Source organism: Cynara cardunculus, assembly GCF_001531365.2.
Source record: "Cynara cardunculus var. scolymus isolate 2C chromosome LG 14, CcrdV1, whole genome shotgun sequence".
Taxonomy (NCBI): Eukaryota; Viridiplantae; Streptophyta; class Magnoliopsida; order Asterales; family Asteraceae; genus Cynara; species Cynara cardunculus.
The window spans coordinates 5683536-5702398 of NC_037541.1; the positions used below are offsets into that span (position 1 = coordinate 5683536).

The following is an 18863-nucleotide window of genomic DNA, read 5'->3' on the forward strand; positions in this document are numbered from 1 at the left end:
TGATACCTAAAAATATTGACTCTGTTAAACAAAAAATACATTGTGATACCTAATCATATATAAGATGCATAGTGATACCACTGTGTTACATTTTCGATCGGCCACACAAACGACATCAATGTGATATCCAAGCACATATATGATGCATTGTGATACCATTGTAGTAATACCGGAGGATGGAGCCCGGAGGACGGTGGCCGGAGAGAGAAGAGARGAGGGARGAAAGTTTTAAAATACCAAAAATATCCTTGCATTAATATTTTAATTCAAAATTGCCAAAATTATAAATTTCCTAATTTATCTATTGATTTGTGGCTAATATTGGTTCTCACAGTTACCACAAACTAATTAGTTCTCATTTGATTAGGCCCCTATATATATATATATATATATACTACCTTATAAAGCAAATTTATCGAAAGTCTTAAAAACAATTTTTAATACATAAAGTACTATACATTTATGCACAAAGTCTTAAAAACAACTCATAATACATTAAGTACTACTACTTTATGCACATTATTACATTTTCTTTTCATGTTCCCAAGATACTTTTGACACTTTTCACTCATGCCTTCACTCTCTCATACATCTATGTTTTCTCCTCATCCTCCAATGTGAGATTCAAATTAATATTCACCATGAGTTTTAAAAGCTTTCTCATTCATTTCTCATTCAATAACTCTAAAACTCTCGGTCTCGATCTCTTGATTCTTTGCTCTTGTTGTAAATTGAACACATTTGTGGAGTCATTTAAATATGTTGGATTTTAAATATATTGGATTTTAAACTGTTATACAATTTTTTTCATCGATAGACCGTAACTGGAACCATAACTCTTATTTATTCAAATTGTATTAATATGTAAATACCAAGTGTAACTTATATTATCGTTAAATCTTCTCTAATAAAACCAGTAAAACTTCAAAATCGTTAAAATTCACGGCTCCCGCCGCATTGCGCGGATACACAACTAGTATATATATATATATATATATATATATATATATATAATACATATCTGCAACTTAATTATCCCAAAACATACACAGATCAAGCGTACCTCTCAGGTCAATCAGTCTGGAATCGGAATTCCAGCAAGTTTCACCAATTCCTTCTTATTCTATGTCGCCAACTTAAACCTAGATTGGGGGTTGGTGGAGGTTAGGCTTTTGTAATATCGCTAGACGACAAAACCATTAGGGACGCCAGAGGGTATTTGGGTATTCCAGACAACATCATCGTTGCTGAATTTGATACACTGATAGACGTTGAATTCAAAGATATCAACATATTGGATCTAACAGTGTTAGTCTCAAGGACCCAACTTGTTACGAAATGCAAACCACAAGGACGTCTAGTGTCCTTATTTTGAAAGAGGGACCATATCTAGATTTTGAGCTAACTACAGGGACCAACGGCATAATTTACTCACAAAAATCAACTTAAATCATATCATATCTTAATATTTGAGACAACATTTTCAAAATTTCCTTTGAATTTAAACCTGATGAACTTGGCCTCATCTGAATCATTACAGTACTTGATTCACATGGCACATACTGTCTTCTTATTGCCCTCAATAATTTTACAGATGCATCTCTACCAACCCTTCGTGGTTGTGAATGACTGATTTTTTCGATCTTGGTTCCATAGGAGCAAGTCAACAACGATTACAGATTAAAACCACTACAACAATTAATTATACTAATTAACCGTTGATGTGAACCCATAAAGGATTTGTGAATCTCGAAACCAGATATGGATGATAATGGATCAGCTACAAATTGGACAATGAACAAGTCCGTTCTCATTACAGTTACCACATCGAACCACCACCCTTTTCCGTCGTTCTCCACCAACCTCTTCCTTATTCCGATCCACCACCACCACCTTACAACTCCCATTGCAGCTGAAACAGGGCAGAAACCTAACACCACCACAACCGTCGCAGACGAACCCAGCTTTTGATTTAGGTAAATCTTCAAGCAATCGTCCCAAACTCCCTTCTTCCATCGTCTTCAGAACCTCATCAGCTCCACCCATGTATCTTCCCTTTACGAACACCCTTGGTGGCACCAACTCACTGCTATCTTTAGCCTTCATTAGCTCTCTCAGTTCTTCCCTAAAACCTTGATCCATGGATATATCTCTCTCGCAAACAAAAACTCCATATCCCTCCATCGCCGTTCTCACCGCATTGCATGCCTCAAACGTCTTCCGTACCCCTCTCAGTGTCGTCGTATAAATCACCACCTTGTTCTCCCCTTTCGGTGGGCACAGTTCTTCAAATTCATCTAGCGAAACTGGTTTAGATGCTACGGACTTGACAAAGATCGGATTTTTATGATCAAGATTCGAGTTCTCTTGATTTGGGTTCAGGTTTTCTTTATCAACGAGGGTGTATCTGGAGGGGATGGATTTAGAAGTTTGTGGGTAAAGACGGAAGCTTTCAATGGTGGAATCAAGACCGGCCATGAGCTCCCATGAGTTGATGACTTCCGGTGGGGGTTCAGACCTGGGTTCAGAGACGGGTGTGGGAAAGATCGAGAGGAGGGTGGCACGGGATGGAGCTGTGGCGGAGACGGTGGTTTTGGAGGAAGATGGGTCAAGCGTCAAGAGGCCGTAAGTGGTGGAAGTTAGAGAGACGATATGGTGGCCCAAGGCTGAGCTGCCAATTTGGGTGAAATCCTCATCATGGTTTAGAAAATGCGATGATGCACAACCCATCTCCAAAGATTGAAAGCAAGAAAGAATCCCAAATTCGTGAGGTTCGCAGAGAAATTAAATGAAGACTTAGAAAAGTGTGTAATGATGGCACAGTTATTTCAATTTCAAATCTGGCTTTGGGCTCTGTTTTGGCGCCCAGATCTTATTTTGAATGAGATGACTAAAGTGAACCTTTCATGCTTTCCATTTTGAATACAATGTATTTTTAGAGAGACAAAAAAGAAGAGCTACAAAAGGAACTAGCTGGCTTCCAAGGCCAAAATTCAAAATGAATCCCACCAATTATATACATATATATATATATATATAAAGATTTGTATATGTGCATCTAAAACATTATGGTCAAACCAACTAAATTCAGAAATAAGGCAACAGTTAAACATTTTTGCTCCATGATCTCATTCTTGATTGCTATGGCCATTAAGAGATGAAACATTTGGAGGTTGTTTTTGTGTACTTGCAATTCCCAAGCACAAAGCCTCACCTAAGGGGCCTCCCAACCAAGAACCCTGGTTCACCCACTGGTTAGGTGGGTTCGAACCATCTGCATTCAACATTCCAATACCCATTTGAAAGAAATCTTGATCCTCAGATACATCATTTCCACCAGATTGCATTGATAAAGCAAGAGAGCAATCATCTTGATGATTTCCCTCAAGATCTTGATGACAAAAGTGGTCCCTTTTTGATCCTACACTTGGTGAAACCATTGGTTTCTGAATCTTTTGGTTTAATGAAGACAAAGGGATAGCGTCACTCTTCATGAACCTGCAATCATAACACACATACACGCACCAAAATCAGAAAGCACCCACCACAATAAATTGAGTAAAACAAAATAGACAGAACTCAGAAGCTAGGGAGTTGACCCACATGACATATTTGTAGATAAGAACAAGAAAACCAATAAACATGTGAACATAGGTAGTTTGGGGTCCTAAGATTGCCAGAGAACATTAAAGACCTACTATAATGACAGATGAAGATGAAATGAATGTCAATCCCAAAAACACCCACCTGGATTGTTGACATGAAGTAGTAGGCGGCATACTGGGAGCAGGAGGAAGGATAGGATGGTAATTATGGTTGTTTCTAAGGGGATTGGATGGTAATTTGGTATTGTGGGATTGAGTTTCCACATGCTTTCTTGAACGAGGTCTGTTCTTATGGGCATGGCGGTCGCAGTACCTTTGGTCAGGCATTGCATCCTTTGAACATCTCCATTTCTTCCCATCGGTTCTCCTACACCTCCATGGCTCAGGATCCGACCCATTTGAGAACCTCAAGTCAGTACCCGACCCTACCACACAACAAATTTAGTAAAAAACATTTAAAGATTCAAATAAATCTTGATTATAAGAAAAGAAATAGGGCAAATTTAAAGAAAGTACTGTTGGATTGAACGGATAAAGGTAAGAGTAGCTGAGGTGGAACAGGAATGGAAGCTATCATGTATTTGTAGATCATCGTTTGGCTCTCAAATTCTTTCCACTGAGAAGCTGTGAAAAGCATTTTCCCCATTTCTCCACCTGCGTTTCACAAAATCAACCCCCAATTGGTAACCTTTTTAACAAGAATTCGAGTCGATCCTAAATTGAACAATACAAAAGAAAGTGATACAGAAAGATGTTAGATTTAAGACCTGTAATGAAATTGAAACAAGTCCCAGATGCAATTTGATTGCAACTATCCGTTCGGTTGTCCAACAGCCGGCGGCCGCTGCTGCTGCTGCTGCTGCCACCATTACCACCGTCAATTTCTGCAGAAGATCGATACTGAGGATGGTTGAAACTGGTCTTCTTATTGAGGTATTGCATGTTTAAACCTAGTCCAACGTTACATTCCGATGCAGGCTCTTGATACCCGCCATTATCACCTCTCGTATCATAATCATAGCAACTCATTTTCAAGAAAATACGAAAACTCGAATCTGTAGGGTGTATGTCTAGAACGGTTTAAGGTTGTATTTATTTGGGATTTTGGTTACTCATATTCAGTCGGTTTGAATGATTGGGTTTTGAATTTAGGAAATGAAATGATAAAAAAAAAAAAAAAAAACAACCACCTTGTTTGGATTTAAAATGTTTCGAATGGTTACCGACATGTTTCTCATTTAAGGTTGTTTACCAACGTTTACCGGTAGTAGTCATCACTCTTATTTATTTTATCGAATAATATTATTGTTCATGAAAATAGTTTGTTGGTAAGCGTCTTTTTACCTGAGTAAACGTTTGTCGAATAAGAATCTTGTCCTCGTTTACCATATTACATCTCTTAACAGGTAACATTTTCCATACTTATCATGTAGATTTGATAAGGTAAATAGTACCTGTTAAGCGTTAAATAGACAACCCTTTACCGTTGGAATCCCATGTTGGTACGCAGATGTCTCATTTGACTCGATAGAAAAACAGGTTAGACTTTAGACAATCATTTTTAAGAATTTGGACCAATCCAAACCAATTGGTTAAGATTAATAGATGGACACGAATAATGCAAAGCTTTTCTTGGATCTAGACCGTTTATAGTTAATAATTTCTTTTGTAACTGGTATTTGTTTAAAAATTGTTTTTTTGTGTAATTTGTTTCGCTTCAATATTTGTTGTATTTCTCTGAATTTTGATTTAAAAATTATGGGGGAAATATTTGTTTTTTTTAAAGATGGTTATAACCATTTTTTTAATCATATTCGTTGGATCATCTCAATCCAATGGTTTTGATGGATTCTTTGTTTTTTTTTTCCAGGCTTCTATCTCACGTTTGAACCCTATAAAACTAACTGATAAACTCGTTTGAATTATATAAAACTAAATGATAAATATGTTTAAATATAAGATAAATGATAGAAACCGACTATTATAAACATAAAACTGGTAATCAACCGAAAACTGTCTCAATCTCTAAAAAACCACACAAACCCTTAAAATAAACTTGATAGTGACAAATAAATGAAACATGAATCAGAATTGAAGATTTAAGCTTTTGTTTTCAAAATCAATATTTATCATGCTCCATTCACTTCTAATTAATTGAAAAAACATAAACCAGATATAATTTAGAGGTTGTTTGATTCAGACAGGAGTGAAAATGGTAACTGATTTGCATTCCCCTAATGAAAATTTGGGCTTATAGAGAAATTGGCCCATTATATTATATAAAATTAATCGGTTTCTTTTGTTTTCGATCTCATTAATTACTTCTATAAAAACACCCCTAAAATTTGATTACAAACTAATAAAGTCAATTTATAAATGGTAAATCAATACAACTCAATTTTAATTATTACAAATAGTTTTCAATTATCATATGGGTCATTTATCAAACGCTTATCTGGGTAAGTGCGTACCGGCAAAATTCAACATTATCACTTACTTACCAGGTAAGATTTTAATTAACCAAATGGTATCAAATACAACAATTTACCCGATAAGCGTTAACCATAGTAAAAGTCATCGCTCTCACTTAGCGGGTAAGATTTTTGGTACTTGTCTTTGCTCTTACCGGGTAAAATTCTTGATACTTGTCATATTCATCCGTTAAGATATGTTACTTTATAAGCACTTACATGGGTTAAATTTATACGTGAAAGTACAAATTTTTCGAATTAAAAGAAAAACCTTTGAATTAATAAATTAACTCTTTCTAAATATTTAATAAAAATACTTAAATATATTAATAACCAAATAGAGTGTGACTCAATTATAGATATTTTATGAGTAAAAAGAGATTATTTTATAAAAATGATATACAAAATATTAATATGCGTTAATATAAAACGTTAAAACTCTACTTTGACCCGACTTTTATTCGAGTCTTTGATCAGATTTTATTTTAAAAAAATTAATAAATATCAGGTGTAATTAAGGTTTTTTCGGAAACAAGGATGGATCAATCTTTTGGACTTGGACTGGTATTTGACCGCATCCTCACTTCAACCGTTGCTTTTACTGTTGAACTTGAGCTTATACACGACCCCAACCCAATTTGTGCATCTCTGGTTATCTACCTTCGAGCAAAAGAAATGATATTTTCTCTCATATTTACTACGACGATGAATAATTAAATTATCACTATATTTATTCTTTTTTCTGTAATTATATGCTACAAAAACTGATATAATGTTGATGGAAAAATATTGTACATGCTATTAAGTAAACAAGTGAAAAGATGGTATAAATGGGCCTAAGAGGTTAGAGAGCAAATCAAGGACAGGTTTGCGTCAAAAAGGGTTATGTCAAAAAGGGTTATGTTAAAATAATCAGGAATTTTTTAAACGCGCTTACTAAATCATATTATCTTACTGAATCAATATGCCAAAGACCAAGAATCTTACTGATAAGAGCGAACGCAAAGACTGAAAGTCTTACTCAGTAAGTGATGGCGACGACTCTTACCACGGTTACCACTTACCGGGTTAATTGTTGTATACGATACCATTTTGATGGATTAAAATCTTGCCCGATAAGTAACTAATAGTTTTGAATTTTATCGGTAAACATTTACCCGGATAAGTGTTGGTAAACGGCCTCTTAATGTATTAAACATGATTACGATGATTATTTCATAATATCAAAAGTATGATTAGTTCAATGATACTTGAGTTACTGGTAAATCTCAACATTTTTTAACACACCTTAAATTTGATTGTAATTATTATTTATTATAAGCATCAACTCTTTTTTACATTTCAGAAATCTACCCTCTTTCCTAATGATTTTATAAATTTAATATTTTTTAATTGAAAATATATATAAGTAAATAAACAAAAATAATTGTTTTCATCATGATTTAATTTTTTATTTGGTTTTATATTCAATACGTGCTTGGGTAATAATTATATTTTTAAAAAGAATTAATTAAAAAGGAAAAACGAGAAAATGTTTTGATTTCTTTTAATTAATCATCGGTACCCATCTTAATATATTTTCATTTTTTTTAAAATAACGATCATTAGTTACATATTATATATATACACACACATAGGGTTGGAGTCCTGTGAGACCAATGGTTTTTCGTGAGATCCGTAAGACCAATTTATGTTCATTGATCAACTTTATAAGCTAATGATCTAATGGTTCACGGTGACAATTTTGTGATTATTGAGAAATCTCATGGCGTTTATGAATGTTCAGATTGTTAGATTGTAGATTTAATCAAAGGGTTGAGAGTTGGTCTTACGGGTCTCACAAAAAATCTTTGATCTCACATGATCTCAAGTCTATATATATCACAAAAAACCCTTGATCTCACATGATCTCAAGTATATATATATATATATATATATATATATATACACACACACATATATATATATATATATATATATATTCAAATCATAATAAATGAACTCTCATCATTTCCATATAAAGTATTGATCATAATTAATAAACCATATTCATCTTTCATAAATATTCAAATCATAATAAATGAACTCTCATTATTTTCATAAATATATCAATTTATTAGGTCGTATTGGTTGTATAAATGCGATGAGTTGTATTTGAAACGAACTATATATATATATAATATATATATATATATATATTTTCATGAATGTCGGTACAATATGTTTTTATTTGGTTTTCCTCGATTTCCTTTTTTGTATTTGTATGGTGGTTTGAGAGAGGAAAAGAGTTTTCTAATAGTAATAAATTTTAGAGAAATTAATTAAAATAGTCATTTTTCAGGATTTGTTTCACATCGTAGTCATTTTTTCTCCATGTTTATCAAAATAGTCATAGGTTTGCAAAACTCACGTCCGCAATTGCAGACTTAGCTAAAAAACAAAAGAATTTTCACTTTCTACCCATGTCCGTAAAAAATATTACATTTTTCTCCAGGTACGCAAAAAAAAATTGCGGACCTAGGGCTATTTTGGTAAACTTTGTAAAGAAACGGCTAAAAGGTGAAACCAACGGGTAAAAATTATTATTTTAATTATTTTTTCTTAATTGACTATTTTATTAATTTCCCTTAATTTTATGAAGTATTTTTTTGTATTTTTAAAATTCAACACTTATCTTGTATTTACATTGTGTAATTGACAGATGTATGAAAGATTATCATGGTTCAATTTCATCATGTTCTTAATATTTTTTGGAATATGATAGAATTTCATTTATTATGATCATTGTTTTTTATTATTAAATGATCAAAATTTTTATAAAACTAAATATTCATTGGGTTAAATGGACGGTTAAGATTGGTTTCTATGATTTATAATAATTTACATGATTTGTACTTGAAACTCCATTGTAAACCCAATATTGATTAGGAATCCAAGAATCACCCATAACATACCACGTTCCCTCTTGAGGATAAATATTCATGACGAATATGGACGTATTATTCATCATGAATTATACATTTATAATAAGTATATTAATTCATTTTGAATAACATATTCCTATTCCTGATAATATGTCGGGCGTCATGTTGTAAATAATCCCCCGGCTCCTAGAAAAGGAGGTTCGTAATGGATTTACCCCTATGTATATACACAGAGAGAGAATCATCTGCAGGCCTCCAAATTAATACAAACCTATACTTTCGGAAAATGATTGAGGTTCATTTATTATGATAAGAACGTTTAAAAAGATTATTAGAGTTCATTAATTATGAGCTAACAGTTCAGATTAGGAAACAGTTCAAATATTGATACTCTCTATATATGTATGTATGCATATATATATATATATATATATATATATATATATATATGTATGTATAGAGATTAGAGAGTGAGAGAGATGGATGTAGACAGATGCATCTCCTCAGAAGTAAGAGATGATGGAGTAATTGCTTGCTGGCCTTCAATTCCCTACCTGTCAACACCACTTTCCTTTCACCTTACATTTCCCTTTTTCCCCATGCATGTCCCCTACCTCCCTACCTCCCTCTTGTTTCTTTTCTACTTTTATACATATACATATACACAAACATATATATATATATATATATATGTATATACATATACATGTACATACACACATATGTCCACATGCAAAAGAGAAAATGGTTATAATGAAGATGATAAGAGAGGTCCACCATTAAAATTGAGGAGGTAAAAGCGAAGCATGCATGTGCAGATGACCCTTGAATCATTACCACCATTTCCCAAATACCAACACAACACAACACACCACACCATTTCTTCCTTATCACATCAAAACTCACAAATGTCTCCATTATTACTTCATCACCACAAAAACCATATCTCAATATAACAAGTAAAAGGTTGAATCCCTCCACTTATCTTGCTAGTCTGATGGTTGGTTTCGTGTGGGATCGGTTGGAGTTACCGCTAATCAACCAAATATAACACAAGTAAAAGAAGAGTAATAATGTACGTAAATGATCAAACTTAACTCATGATAAGACTGTTGGACTGGAGTTGTGTCTTTTGTTTCAGCAGTATCATGAGTTGAGCCTTCTGACACTCCAGTTTCGTACCCAAATTCCTGCTCCTGGACCCGATTGCTCGAACCACTCTCGGGAACTCCACAAACCCTCTGATTCCACGTTTTATATGGTGGTTTTCAGGCTCTAATTTGAGTGAATTCCCAGATATGACGTTGCGATTACTCTCTTCTTGATAATGATGATTATGATTGTTGTGGGTCATTCTCGAAATCTCCAATTCTGAAATCTTTTCTTCTAACATGATTTTGGCATCATTGAGTTTCATTTGGACCCTTTCTTCTCGCAATACTTCAGCCACACGTAACATTTTTCTTTCTTCTTCCATGTCCATCTTCAACCTGCTCATGTCTGTCTTATTGGATGTTATCTCTGCAGCCAGCTCTTCACATACTTTCTCCAATGTTTCTCTTTCTTTCTTCTCTGCCATCAGCTCTTTGGTCAGCTTCTTGTTGACGGATTCGGCTTTCTTACGAGCTCTACGTTCGTGGTCAAGCTGCGCTCTCAGCTCCATGATCTGCGATCGAGCTGTGTCAAGCTCCGAATCCATGAATGGCTTGATGAACGTAAGATCCCAGAAAGATGCTGCAATCTTGCGAGTTGAGACTGGAAAATGAAGAAGATGGATTTGCTTCTTCTGATCTTCTGCTTGATCCTGATCTTGATCTTGTTCTTCTGTTTCTTGATTATGATTATAATGGTTTTGAAGACAAGTATAGAATGGATTTTCGTACAATTTCCAGGTTGGGGATGGGGTAGGGGTAGGGGTAGGGGTAGGTATGAGGGTAGAGAAAGAATTATCCTTTATTTCATGGAAGGTGGATGTTCTTCTATTGATCATCATCATCGTTACCATCATCTCCTCCTCCATCAACTTCTTTTCTTATGGATGTTTAATACCCTTTTCTTCTTCTTCTTTAAATTAATATATACATATATATATATATATACATACATACACACACACACACATATATATATATATTATATATATATATATATATAGTGTTCCTTGTGTACCTGGCTAGCTTTTTATTAATATGCTTTTTGAGAGAGGGAGGGAGGGAGGGACCTATGCGAGTGATGGATGGTGATTGTAAAAAGAAAGAGCAGACATCACATGCCCATCTTCTTTATTTAATGGCAATCACTTGTTATCTTTTACATCCTGGTTTTCTCCACACAAGTTGTTCAGGGTTCAGAGTTTAACAAGTTGTTCAGGGTTCAGAGTTTAGGGTTTATCGAAACTAATCAAGGGTTGTGATGAATCATATGTACAAAGATAGTAAGGCCATTATATGTTTGTTAAGATTGTTTATGTTTTTATGGGAAGGAATGAAAAGGGGATCATATATATATATAGCTGGTAGGCCATGCCATACCACACCACATGGATTGTTCTATCTTTTGTATTTTGTCTCCATCTTTTCCTCCATTGCGTAAAAAGGGATTTAGGATCAAAGGATATCGATAAGATGTAATCTATCATAATGGTTGTTCCGGTTTTGGCTTCCTTAATCCGAAGGTTACTTCAATTGAAAGGCTGGTCATTCCAAGTGGTCCAAAGCAAATTCTAGTAAAAAGATACGAAGCGCTAGATGGCATAACGTGATTTCAACTAACTATCAGCCCTACCAAGTTTTTTACGGACGACACTGGTCATAGTCCTAGTGGCCAACCTGAGTCCTCGATCGATAGCCCACATGTGTAGAGTGTAGACATGAAATGGAAATCCAGACAAATGCCAGCTAGATGGAATTGAGATACTGGGTCACTCAAGGTATTAATTTAATGATAAAAAATGTCCAAAACTACCAACAGTATCACAAGTCCCCCGACAGACCACTCGATGATATACAAGTATATGGAACATGTCGATCATGAGATTAAACGAAACAAACGAACCGAATAAATCTCACTCAGATGTAGGGTCTCTTGTCAAGGTTCAGACATACGCACGTCTTGCCTCTAACCAAGAGGATAGATAGGTTGTTCCCTTGAAGACCCCAACTTGCAAACAAAAGCAAAAGCTAAAGCTAAAGCAAAAGCAAAACAAGGAGATTTGGAAGGGAAGCAAATTAAGGATCAAGCATAATATGATCATGAGATTCCTGGTAAAATATGCATCAGAATGCTTCAATCTGACCTAATCCGTGCCGGTTATTGGATAAAAACAAAAATGGCATGTACCCATCACCATCATCAATTCCATAAACATAAAAAGGTAACTATAATGTAACATACCATACTACAACATTCAAAAACTTTCAGAGCAGATGCTCGGACTTCCTTATTCTGCACCTTCAACTGGCTTTACTGCTTCAACTTCTTTAAGATGTTCCAATGTAGAGATGCGTCCATCCAAGGATTTATAAAGGTCATTCATCTAGATCGCCATGGATATATAACAACTTGTTAGAACTTTAAAACCAATAGCCAATAAAATAACACAAGGCATGAGGAAATACGAAATATCGGCCATGAGAGATAAATGCCATGTATCCTACATAATATCAAATAACTGGCTTGAAGGATTAAAGGTACTCACAATCCATTCAATGTCATAAATACTCCATCTGAAGGGTGTCCTCCCCGTATATCTTACTACTCATGCTGTAACTGCCTACACTAATGCTTACTTCAAGCAAAAGGAAACTGTATTCTTTTCATTGGTCCGTTACACAAATTAACCAAAAGGCCAGTCTGCTAGGAAAAAGAAAATAAAGCACCCAAAAGGCAGCATAATAGTGTTTACTAATGAAACACACTGAGTTGAAGTGACCACTTAAATGAGAGATATCTTTTGAAATGTTCTAAACATTTTGCTGTTTAACCTTGCATTACCAAAACATAGAACCATGATAATTTTGTTGCATTGGGTGGCAGAGGAACCAGGAACCATGACATATCATAAGCCCATTGAAATTTTCCTACACTTCCTATATGTATTTAGTTTAGTTGCTACTAGAAAGAGAGTAAGACGTATAAATAACTAATCTTACGAAACTAGGTGTGATAGGCACTACAACGAAATCGAGTTTATAGGACGGTAAAAGCATTTATGTGTCCTAATAGACTACTTTATAGGACTTAAGTTTATAGTACCAAACCTTTGTGTGTCCTATCTAAAAGTGTTGTAATAAGTTTATAAGACGTTTTTAGGCGTTTTTACAAGCTTTTTAGGACACTTTTGAAACAAAGTGTCCTATTAGCCCTTTTATACAACACTTACCAGAAGTGTCCTAAAAGACACCTTTTCAGATAGTGTCTTTTTTAGGAGCTTGTTTTATAAGACACCTTTTCAAATAGGGTCCTATAAAAGGGCTAAGAAGACACTTTGTTTCAAAAGTGTCCTAAAAAGCTTTTAGATACGCCTAAAAGCATCATATAAACTTATTACAACACCTTTAAATAAGGCACACAGGTGTTTGATCCTAAAACGTAAGTCCTATACAGTAGTCTATTAAAACATTCTGATATTTTTGATGTCCTATAAACCCGAATTTGTTGTAGTGAGGACTATTAAGCCGAAAATGAACATAAGGAATGTGAGTGCACATCGATGACCCTTTAGAGACAACTCCGTAAATGCTAAGCTTAGCTTACCAATGATGCAGATCATGCCCTAGAGCAGAGAAGATGGGGGGGGGGGGGGGGGGGGAATCTGCCCCATTACCCCAAGGTCAAGTAACTGTTGTAGTTGGTCAACATCCACTTGGAATATCACCAATTAATGCTCTGGCTCACCAAAGAAGATGCTGCAGCCAAGTCTCCCACTTCGGTGGAGTATTCTTGAGACTGCCTTAGCTAGATTGACTAGATTGTCACTTAAGATTTTGCAATGTACTTTACTCTTTAAGATGCCACAGGAAACCATTTTCCATGTAAGTTTGATGTTCAAAGAATGAGCTCTGAGAACTGATGGGATGATCACCACAATTGTTGTGGACAAAGCAAAGATGGTGTTTTAGGAGGCCACGGTCAGAGAGAACGCTTTAATAACAAAATAGAAATTTTAGGTCCCTTGCATACAAAATTGTCGGTCACCCATTTAAATATTTTATACATATAACGGAGTTTATATAATGATATAGGTGTACAGATCATATGATTTGAAGAATAAATAACCTGAAAAAAGGAAGGACTAGAACGTTGAGAAACTACAATGTATTTAGAACATATGGGTGAACCTAAACTCAAGACAAAGATAATCAATCTTCATAGCTGGGAGAATCAAGGAATGTTGTGGTTGCAAGGGAAAGACTTGAGTACATTAAGTTATTTACACAAAATGAGACTGCTTTCAAGGGACAAAGAAACTTCAAAAAACCAAACCAAACCAACCAAACTGTCCTAGTATATCCCACCAAGGGGGTGAGGTCTTTTTTTTTGGGGGGGGGTAGGGTGTGCGCAACCCTGACCTATACCTCAAGGAGTAGAGCGGCTTTTTCTGTGAAGACCCCCGGCTTGTGAAGAAAAACTTCACAAAGTGGACTCTAATTATGGACATAAGAACTAGGGAGTAATATAAAACAATCACTGCAAAGGAGAAGAATTAGAATTGACATTTTGAAGTCAATGCTGACCTTATGCCCTGTAAAGAAATGAATGATTGAAAAAAGAGAAGAAATTCAGTTCATCATAGCTACTAGAACACTTTGATATGTCCAGTAAACAAAGAACCAGAGTAGTGATTAAATTCATCTACTGAGATTCAAATGCAAACCATACACCACCACAAGTGGAACTAATTAAATCGTTTAACATCTCTCCTATAGAACTGCTTCTTATTTCACCAATAAAAATATGGAAAACAGCATTTTCATTTAGCTGAGAATGCCAAAGTCTAGTCTTAGAATTACATAGCTCTTATACAACAAACTTAAAATGAGCAATACTGCATGATAAGTAGCAATTTTGTATCTATGAAACTTCAACCACCACGGGAAATAAGACGTAAACAATAGTCTCTACAATAACTTGTTAGCTCACTTAAGATGAGCACATCACAGAGGATTCTCATCCACTATGTTGGATACAGTGGATATTGACTGCAAAAGATGCACTGGCTAGCAGTGGTTCAAACACATTTCAGTTTTGGTTCAGTAGGTGTTTGTGTCAACAATAGATATGAAAGAACTCTTGAGATATGCATATAATCCCACATGGGCCAAGGCCACCAAATGTATTTGTCCAGATTGCCCAAATTTTGAATTTGTACACAGGCAAAGTTGGCTTGCACATAACAGGTTTATGTGAACCACCAAATAAGATCTTAAATGGCCCATGTTTGAAGGTATATATGAACCATTTAGCACCATGTATACAGGAGATCCTACGCAGATGTACATACACTGATACACATACTCAGTCTCACGCACATGTACTTTTTTCAATTTCTTAGTTATCTATTTTATTGCATTGGATGGGAGTGTAAACATTTAATTCCAGAGACTGCATATTCATGGGCAAGACAGATGACTGACCACTAGGCTACCACATTGAACAATATTAATTTGCTAGCTATGTATACAATTTTGCAGAAAGCAAAACATTCATATATAGCAAATCAGCAATAACTGTTGTGTGCAAGGTATACGAAATTAATGGCAATGATAACAATGCCAACAATCAAGTCACACATTATTACTTTCATCTTGGGAGCATTTTTAAAGTAAAAGAAGTAGCTAATGTATATGCATAGCTAATATATACATATATACATAATATACATACATACAGTATGCACACATACATGCATACACCATTTAGTTATAAAAATAAATGTCGTAGTTTGATATACATTAAGTCACAGCTCATTTGCCATGCACGCACCAGAATAATGGTTCCATCATGGAGGACCAAATGTGTTGGTTAATTTGAGCTTTTTGGACCAAAGTGCAAATTTAAGAAGTCAAGTGACCAAACATGCCTGTTAATATATGCTGCAGGGACGATTTCTATAATTTACTCTATATTTTACCATTATAGAGCTCAATAACATAATCTATCTCTGTTAGAGAAATGCCTTGAAGTGACTAAAAAGTGTTGGAAATTAAGAGTGTCACACATGGTGAGAGAACCTCCATCTAAACTTCTAACGTATCATGCCACATGGGTCATGACTTAACTCAGACCAATCAACTACAGTCAAGACTAAACAGTTGAGTCTAAATAGATATGGCACAATGCATATAAATAGCATGGCACAATGTAAGGACGGCACGAAATCTATTATTGAGAAAACGAGTTTTGCTTCTCCTATTGGTTCTTCAACGAACTTTGAATTCATCTAGGATTTCTCTTTGTGACTTTTGAATTCATCAAGGATTTCTTTTTGTGACTTTTGAATTCATCAAGGATTTCTCTTTGTGGTGTTCAAACTGTTTACTGTGGGTTCATTATTCCACTATAATCATTGGCTCAAGGTTTTGTTTCTTATACCTAGCACAATTTGAACTTCAGTTTTCTTGGACCTGTTTACCCATACTGTTGTTGGATCTCAACAGATTATCCATTGAGATTTGCATCAGAACCACTAATAAATTACTGCATGCTGCAAGCTCTGTAACTTTTTAGTTCCTTAAAGCAATCAATAAGCTCCCATTGCAGGATAAAGTTTCAGCAATACACTTCCATTGGTTCACCAAGCGTTACTTAAAACACCAATAACAGTTTCATAATACAACTATTTTATCAAACGAAAAGGAAGAAGAAAGAAAACCTTGCAATGCCATGAAACTCATTATAATCGGATTTCAAACAAAAATAATGATCTTTGTTATTTTACTTCCTCCAAGTTCATGTGTTAATAAATGTTATATCTAATGACATAAACTTCTCACATTCAGATAATACGCCCTAGTCCACACCAGATCATCAATATTATTTACTAATTCCATCCTAGAAGGCCAAAGCTGAGCAAGGGAGCAACAAGACCATCTTTTGTCTACATTTGATAAAAACATCTTTACATCTGCAGTACATGCACGCATGATGTTCTTTAATAGGTGCAACTGAACACACAAAGTTTGATAGATTTATCCATCAATCAGAAAAGAGAATTGATTGGAACGCGGCCCAAAATAAGCACAATCATTTTGCCTGATACCATACTATCCCCGTGCTTTGTAAAGATTTACCTAAAGCAAGATGCAAAACATAATTCAACGGTTGGTCATAAAAAAGTTCTAATTTTTTTCCGTACTCTTATAATACATTGACAATCCAAGAGGTTTCCTAAGAAATTTGCTCCAGTTGCATCTTAAAAGCATCATGCTGGTCAGTTACCTAGGGTTCTGATCTTGAACTTGTTCTACGCAATCATACCAAAATAGCACCTACATTTATCAATTGATGTTACAATGCTAAATAATGATTCATTGAATTCAAGACAAAAACTACAACACATACGGAAATACATAAAAGGTAGTAATAGAATTGACTGATACAAAAGAAGAGGAAAAGGCGAAGATAATACCTGCTGAGACATAGATTGATGAGCAACCTTGTAATCCTTATGAAGAAAATAAAATCCACCGGCCGACGCCACCGCAGCGCCGGCGAAGAACGCAGCGAACCTCACCCTGAGTACGTATCCCATGACTTTCCGATTCGATTTAGGAAGATGGCAAGAAGGTGAGTGATGTAAGTAATGGGCCCATATATGAAGAAAATTGGTCTTTTCTAAAAGCAATTGATATAATGGGTCACACAATCGCTTTAAAAAGCAGGCCCAATGCAGCCCAAGACGATAATACTTGAATGGTTGAATACAATTTAAATAACTTTTTTTTACATATATATGAAAAAGTTTAAACGAGAACACTTTCATTTTACGAGAATACAATAACATACTTTTACTATATACAATCACATATGATACTATTATTTCATCACAGATGATACACATGTGATGATGAATCAAAGATGCATATGACTTTTGACGCAATCTAGGTTGCATGTCAAGTCGCTCTTACACCACTAAGCCCCCTCACATGTATTATCATGTGTGATAAGAATGTTTTTTATGTGATATTGTAATTCATCAAGACCATCACATGTGATACTAAATCATAGAAGCAAATGACTTTAGGCACGACCTAAGTCGCTAAGCATGTCGTCCACACACCACCGCAAATGATTTATGCTATCGTTTTTTTATTTATCAACAGTTACCTACTAAGTGAACTGAACCGAACTGTAAACACCCTTTTGAAATGATTATTATGGATTTAGAAACTAGAATCCTATGTTCAAATGATAATTTGGTTAAGTAAGTAGGACGCTTGTTTTATATGACAGTTTTTCAAATAGTGTCCTATAAAATTTATAGTGGAATACGTTTTATTAAAATTGTTCTAAAAAATTTGTTAAGACGTCAAGAACGTCTTGTAAACTTATTACAACACATTTAGATAAAACACTTAACTTTTTGGTCCTATAAAGCAGTCTATTTGAATGTTTAATTTTTTTTAACGTCCAACAAAACCGATTTTATTGTAGTGTCGGCGCTATCAAAATCCTTTAAACCATGGAGATTCATCTACATTGACTCTAGACCATTCGTAATCATCATAAAAATTCGTCGATGTGCGTAATCGAAGAAGATTTATTGTTTGCATCAAATTTTATGCTAATTTTTATGAATTTGATATTAACCATTGCGAATGATCATACCCTTTGACAAAACCTGAACATTTCATTTTTCTTTC

General features: G+C 34.7%; 4 protein-coding genes across 4 annotated transcripts; all 4 read right to left on the reverse strand.

Moving 5' to 3' along the window:
• Nucleotides 1-1501: 1501 nt before the first annotated feature.
• LOC112527000 (uncharacterized protein At5g39865-like) lies at nt 1502-2730 on the reverse strand. The gene has a single exon (XM_025137464.1). The coding sequence runs from the start codon at nt 2728-2730 to the stop codon at nt 1777-1779; it is 954 nt and encodes a 317-aa protein (XP_024993232.1). The 3' UTR covers nt 1502-1776.
• Nucleotides 2731-3021: 291 nt separating this feature from the next.
• Nucleotides 3022-4710, reverse strand: LOC112526971 (growth-regulating factor 8-like). The gene is made up of 4 exons (XM_025137428.1): nt 4373-4710; nt 4122-4259; nt 3748-4030; nt 3022-3498 (listed from the first exon to the last, which is right to left on the reverse strand). The coding sequence occupies exons 1-4, from the start codon at nt 4632-4634 to the stop codon at nt 3129-3131; spliced, it is 1053 nt and encodes a 350-aa protein (XP_024993196.1). The 5' UTR covers nt 4635-4710; the 3' UTR covers nt 3022-3128.
• A 5084-nt stretch (nt 4711-9794) lies between these two features.
• On the reverse strand, nt 9795-10998 carry LOC112526739 (protein BRANCHLESS TRICHOME). Its single transcript, XM_025137144.1, has one exon. It carries the CDS (start codon nt 10994-10996, stop codon nt 10094-10096), a length of 903 nt encoding a protein of 300 aa, XP_024992912.1. The 5' UTR covers nt 10997-10998; the 3' UTR covers nt 9795-10093.
• A 1215-nt stretch (nt 10999-12213) lies between these two features.
• Nucleotides 12214-17773, reverse strand: LOC112526661. The gene is made up of 2 exons (XM_025137039.1): nt 17630-17773; nt 12214-12535 (listed from the first exon to the last, which is right to left on the reverse strand). The coding sequence occupies exons 1-2, from the start codon at nt 17750-17752 to the stop codon at nt 12440-12442; spliced, it is 219 nt and encodes a 72-aa protein (XP_024992807.1). The 5' UTR covers nt 17753-17773; the 3' UTR covers nt 12214-12439.
• Between the last annotated feature and the right edge of the window lie 1090 nt (nt 17774-18863).

Excerpts from the sequence above, each read along its gene's own strand:
- LOC112527000 (XM_025137464.1), bottom strand. The coding sequence starts at position 2,730 with ATGGGTTGTGCATCATCGCATTTTCTAAACCATGATGAGGATTTCACC.
- LOC112526971 (XM_025137428.1), bottom strand. The coding sequence starts at position 4,634 with ATGAGTTGCTATGATTATGATACGAGAGGTGATAATGGCGGGTATCAA. Across the intron at positions 4,031-4,121 it reads TTTATCCGTTCAATCCAACA|GGTCGGGTACTGACTTGAGG; the intron begins GTACTTTCTTTA and ends GTTGTGTGGTAG. Across the intron at positions 3,499-3,747 it reads ACTTCATGTCAACAATCCAG|GTTCATGAAGAGTGACGCTA; the intron begins GTGGGTGTTTTT and ends TTATGATTGCAG.
- LOC112526661 (XM_025137039.1), bottom strand. The coding sequence starts at position 17,752 with ATGGGATACGTACTCAGGGTGAGGTTCGCTGCGTTCTTCGCCGGCGCT. Across the intron at positions 12,536-17,629 it reads ATCAATCTATGTCTCAGCAG|ATGAATGACCTTTATAAATC; the intron begins GTATTATCTTCG and ends ATGGCGATCTAG.
- LOC112526739 (XM_025137144.1), bottom strand. The coding sequence starts at position 10,996 with ATGATGATGATCAATAGAAGAACATCCACCTTCCATGAAATAAAGGAT.